General features: G+C 68.1%; 2 protein-coding genes across 3 annotated transcripts in view; both read right to left on the reverse strand.

Moving 5' to 3' along the window:
• AMH (anti-Mullerian hormone) overlaps positions 1-2711 on the reverse strand; it is a 3194-nt gene extending 483 nt beyond the window's left edge. Inside the window, exons 1-5 of the mRNA XM_024739992.1 lie at positions 1663-2711; positions 963-1105; positions 641-749; positions 367-526; positions 13-281 (exon numbers count right to left, since the gene is read on the reverse strand). Coding sequence (XP_024595760.1) covers positions 13-281; positions 367-526; positions 641-749; positions 963-1105; positions 1663-2125 — 1144 coding nt within the window. The 5' untranslated portion in view covers positions 2126-2711. The remainder of the gene's footprint in view (positions 1-12; positions 282-366; positions 527-640; positions 750-962; positions 1106-1662) is intronic.
• Positions 2712-2837: 126 nt separating this feature from the next.
• SF3A2 (splicing factor 3a subunit 2) overlaps positions 2838-5166 on the reverse strand; it is a 10325-nt gene continuing 7996 nt past the window's right edge. For both annotated transcript variants that reach the window (XM_024740021.1, XM_024740020.1), the window contains exons 6-9: positions 4542-4591; positions 4321-4461; positions 3774-3842; positions 2838-3687 (exon numbers count right to left, since the gene is read on the reverse strand). In XM_024740021.1, coding sequence (XP_024595789.1) covers positions 2971-3687; positions 3774-3842; positions 4321-4461; positions 4542-4591 — 977 coding nt within the window. In that variant the 3' untranslated portion in view covers positions 2838-2970. The remainder of the gene's footprint in view (positions 3688-3773; positions 3843-4320; positions 4462-4541; positions 4592-5166) is intronic.

Here is a 5166-nt window from a genome sequence, read left to right on the forward strand (position 1 = left end):
CGGACGCCGAACCCTGCAGTGGCGCGGGGACCCCAGGGGTGGCTGCCGTGGGCGGTAGCAGCAGCAGCAGCGGCTCCTCGCCGTCGAGCAGGCGCTCCAGCGCCGCGGGGTCCGACAGGTTGACCTGGCCCTGCGGGAAACCGGCCAGCGAGCCCGGGTCCAGGGCCAGACGCGGCGGCGAGGCTCGCGACGCGGGTCCCCGCAGCGCGCGCACCAGGCGCGTGAGCGTCTCCAGGAAGGGATCGGCGCTGGGCGGCACCTCCTCGGGCTCTGGGGACAGCCTGGACGGCAGAGTGGGGGATCGTGAGGGCGCAAGGCTGCGCCGCCCCCAACTCCCCGCGCCCCCAGGCCCGGGCCCGCGCGCACCTGGTCTGCGGGAAGGGCACCAAGTCCAGCTGGCCGTGCGCGGGCATCGGCGTGGGACCCCGCGGCGGCAGCAGGAGCAGCGCCGGGGTCATCCGTGTGAAGCAGCGGGAGTCGGCGCCGAACAGCAGCGCCTGCAGCTGGGCGGTGCTCAGAGGCGCACCTGCGAGGGGAGGCGCGTACGCGGCGCTGCTTCAGCGCCAGGGGTCTGGGGGTCGAGGACAGCCGTCCCCACCATGCTCCGCAGCATCCCTGTCCCTGTCTGGGCGAGACCTACCGTCTCCGCGGCGCCGCAGGGTCAGGTCGAGCCCAGGCCCGCGCCAGGCCGCCTCGGGGCGTCCCACAACCAAGGGCAGGTACCTGGAGTCCCGGCTCAGGCAGAGGCTCTGCGGAAATGGGGGCTCAGCCAGGCAGTGGGCACGCGGGGCGCCAGCCCTGCTCTGCCTGCTGTCCTTAGCATCCCTTCAAAATTCCAACCTGCGCACTTGCAGCCTTTTTGTTAAACCCAGTTAAAAAAATCAACAAAACCGTAACCCCTTCCTCGCCCTGAGTGAGGGCTCCTGGTGGCCCAGGGGCAGTCCCCTTCAACTCCCTGGTACCTGGGCGCCGGGCAGCCCGGCCCCGGTGACGGTGACCTCCGGGCCAGGCCCTGGGTACAGCACCATCAGCGCCAGCTCTTCGGGGCTGGCTCCTCCAGGTGGAGGCTCCTGGAACCTCAGCAAGGGTGTCGGCTCCCACGTCACTGCGGCCAGGACAGTGGGGAAGGGGACGCCTGAGCCCCTCCCCCAAGCCTGTCCAAGTCCTGCAGGAGGGAGAGCCCCCACCCCACCCAGAGCCCCGCGGAACCTAGTGGGAGAGGCTTGACGCCCCTGGACCCCAGGTGTAGGGCTTCCTTGGGACACGGGTGGCCTGGGAGAAGTGACAGACACTGTGGGCAGTGGGGTGGAGCCCTTGGGGGTCTCTTGGTCTGGGGATGTCCTGGGGTAAAGCCCTTCCTTGTAGTGTGTCTGAGGCCAGCGGTCCCTGGGGACAGGCCCCCTGGGCAGCCTGGTCAGGGAGTGGGGGGAGGGGCCCTCCTCGGCTGGACCTTCAGGCTGTGCTGGCCCTGCCCCCTGTGGCTCCCAGGTCCAGGAGAGGGGACCCTCCCCAGGCACTGCAGGAGGACTTGCTGCCCCAGGCAGGGCAAAGATAAGATCACCCACCTCTGTGGCCATCAGCCTCCACTTCCCGAGGGTTCTCCCACCCCGGGGCACCAGAGCCGGCCCCCCGCCCAGGCCCCCGCGTTAGGGCCCCACGTACCTTCCTCCAAGTGTAGGACCACCAGCCGCCGCCCCCCGGGCCCCCCAAGCCATGCCTGCAGCTGCTGGAGATGGGGCAGGGCGGGCTGCCCGTCTCCCGGGGGGCAGACTGCAAAGGTGGCCAGGTCCCGGGGCCCCCAGTGGGCGCGCCGCACGGCCTCTAGGAACGCCCGCTCGTAGCCGCTCAGGGCCCCCACCACCCGCAGGGGAGCACTACTCCTGTTGCCAGCCCCATCCAGGGTTACCAGGCACAGGGGGTCCCGAGGGCTGCCTGGTGGCCAGACGCCAGGGGGTGGCCAGTCCCAGTCTTGGTGCAAGATGAGCCCTCCGCCTCCGCCGCCTGGGGTTGGCTCCCTGGGCTGGGCCGGGGTGCTGGTGACCTCTCCCCTGAGGGTCCTGGCCCCCAGCAGGGCTCCCATTGCCAACAGCATCAGGGCCAGCTGAGAGAGAGGTGGACCCTGCATCGTGGGAGCTTGGAGGGGCCGGGCTGCCCCAGCTTATATGGGGGAGCAAGAATGTTTGTGCCAGAAGGCGGCCCCTATCTCCTTCAGGGATGTGACCTTGGGGGCCAGTGCCCGCTGTGAGCCCAGGCAGGCCGGCAGCCTCCTCAAAGCCCCTTCTGTTCCGGCCCAGCTGCCTATCTATCTTCTTCTCACCAGTGCTACAAAGTGTGGCCTGTGACCCATTTGTCAAAATGTCCTTGACGAGTTTTCCCCTTCAGAGCCAGGAGCAGGAATGTAAGCAGGGAGTGTGTGGCCCAAATGATCAACAATTTGGGGGGGTGGAGGGTGCTGGAGGAGGGCAGAGGTGCAGAGCCCCTGCCCCACAGGACCACTGGGGCGACCCCCCACACCCACTGCACGCTCGCTCACCACGCCTTCGGGGCCCACAGAGACCCCCAAGGACAGCGAGCAGCCTTTGCTCTGCTCTCCTCCCAGAGGGCGACCCCAGACCCACTGCTGGCCAGCAGGGTCTGTCCTCACCCAGCAGCCTCAAGGGCACAGCATTGCCAGCGGCCACCCCCTGGGATCCTGGTGGGGCCCCGACCCTGAGCCACCCCCATAGGTGGCAGAGGGCAGCCGTGCGTGTTCACCCACAGCGAGTGGGTGCTTCCCGCCCACTCGCCTGCCGGCCGGCCCACCCGCCCACCAGCCAGCCCACACAGCAGTGCACTCCAAGGTTAGCAGAGACTCTTTAATGGGCTCTGGGAACACAGCCCAGCCCCAGCCCTGTACAAAAAACTCAACTTCATTGTGGGGGGCGGAACACGGGAAAACAAGGCCAAACTTGCTGGGACAGGGGTGGCTTTTCAGTTGGTGGGGGGAGGGGGAGGAATGTTCCCAGGGCCTTCGGAGGGCAGCGGGGGCCTCAGCATCGGAGGCATGGGAGTTGGGGGATGCACCCCGGGATTTGACGGGTGAACTCCAGGAGGCTGGGGATGGACCCCAGGAGCTGGAGGATGGACCCCAGGAGCTGATGGGTGGACCCCAGGAGGTGGGGGGTGGACCCCAGGAGGCTGGGGGTGGATCCCTGGGGCTGGGGGGTGGACCCCGGGAGCTGGTGGATGGACCCCCGGGGCCTGGGGGTGAACTGCAGGAGCTGGTGGGTGCACCCCTGGGGCCTGGGGGTGAACCCCAGCAGATGGGGGAGGATGGACCCCGGGGGCTGGAGGGTGGACCCCTGGTGCTGGAGGGTGGACCCCCGGGGCTGGGGGATGGACCCCCGGAGCAGGGGGGTGGACCCCAGATGCTGGTGGGTGGACCACTGGTGCTGGGGGGTGGACACCGGGAGCCGGTGGGGGCAGCTGAGGAGGGCCCGGGGGCCCCGAGGACGCAGGCCCACTGGGCGGCATGGGGGGCAGGGGCAGGCCTCCTGGCGGGGGCGGGGGCAATGACTCGGGCAGTGGTGGCCGAGGGGGCAAACCATTCATCAGCGGGGGTGGGGGCCGCTTCACCCCAGGAGGCCCTGCGGGGAGGCTCGGCGGGGCCGGTGGCTTCTCCATCTTAAAGTGGAACTGGAGGAAAAACTGGACAGAAAGGAGAGGCTGAGCGCGGCCCCTGGGCCTTGGGCTGGGAGAAGGTTCGGCAACTGCCTGGACCTGCAGTGACTCACCTGCTTAGTTTCCCGGTTCCAGTGAGTCCAAAACTTGCCTTCAGCCTTGTCAATCTCCCTGCTTGGCACCTGCGTGGGGTGGAACAGGGGGCAGAGACGGGCCTTCAGGACCACGAGATGGCCCGGCTGAGGAGGCCCTTCTGTGAGGGAACAGGGTCTAGCTTGGGGGTAACAGAGTCGACTGACGTCCTTGCTCCACCGCTCAGCAAACCTGCAACCCTGAGAAAGCTGTGATCTACGCTATGCCATTAACGTTCATCTGGGGACCAGATCTCGTCATGGAATCCACGAACAGCCAGCAGCAGGGACACCTTACTGCTGGGGCCATGTCAGGGGCCTCTGCTTCTGGGCGGACACCCACCTCGGACGCCCAGCCCCCAGGCCTCGCGCTGCCTTGTCCTTTGCCACCCTCTCAAGAGGCAAGGGCCCAGAGGGATACCCCTGGCCCTGGCAGGAAGGGGCATCCTAGAGTGGGCTAGAGGACAGCTGCCCGCATGGAGCAAACTCCTCGGCCGGCTCCCCACCTCTCGGGGGTCCAGTGCGCTACCTTGAAGGCGATGGTCTCGTAGGGCTCGGCGGCCATGAGCAGGTACTGCCAGCGCCGGTCCGGAGGCTCGATCCTCTGCTCGTAAGCGGACATGAAGCGGTGGCGGGGCATTATGCCCTCAGCAATCTCGGGGTAGTCGATCTGTGGGGACACGGCCGGGTGGCAGCACCGCCTCTCAGGGAGCCCCTCCCCTCAGAACTGGGTCCCCAGCCTTTGCTCACCTGGAATAGGAGGCTCTGCTGACCCATCTCCGTGTCCCTCTGTTTGGTCACTGCAACACAGGAGGTGTCAGGACCAGCTGAGGGGCCCTGGGGCTGGCCTACCACCACCCACAAACGGGAGAGCAGGCCTGGGGGTGGTCACCTGGCTGGGGAAGCACAAGAGCCATCCGCAGCTGGACAGGCACCACCCAGGGCTGGGAGGGCTGCACCCCGGGTGCCATCTGCCCCAGATCACACGGGTGGGAGTGGGGGTGGGAGGGAGGCCTCCCCACTGCCCGAGCCCCACCTGGGGAGCATTGAGTGTGAGGGTCAAGACTGTGCCCCCACTTCTGGGAGAGGGTGCCCACTGCCAGAGCTCTGTGGCTTTGGGCTGCTTTCCACACGCGTGCTCAGTGTCTCCCCGCCACACCCAGGAAGACGCCAGATGGCGTGGACTGGCCAGAAAGCCTGTGGTGGCCTCCCCAGGGAAACAGTGCCATCCCTGTCCTGGCTCACCAAGCAGGCCCACCCAGGGCCTTTGCACGCCACGCCCCGAAACGCCAGCCACACGCAGGATGTCCCCACCTTAGCAGGACGCCTACCAGGTGGCCTGCCGTTCCCCCCACCCCCTCCCCCGGCACAGGGG

The sequence above is a fragment of the Neophocaena asiaeorientalis genome, unplaced genomic scaffold, assembly GCF_003031525.2.
Source record: "Neophocaena asiaeorientalis asiaeorientalis breed wild unplaced genomic scaffold, Neophocaena_asiaeorientalis_V1.1 scaffold469, whole genome shotgun sequence".
In the NCBI taxonomy this organism is placed as follows: Eukaryota; Metazoa; Chordata; class Mammalia; order Artiodactyla; family Phocoenidae; genus Neophocaena; species Neophocaena asiaeorientalis.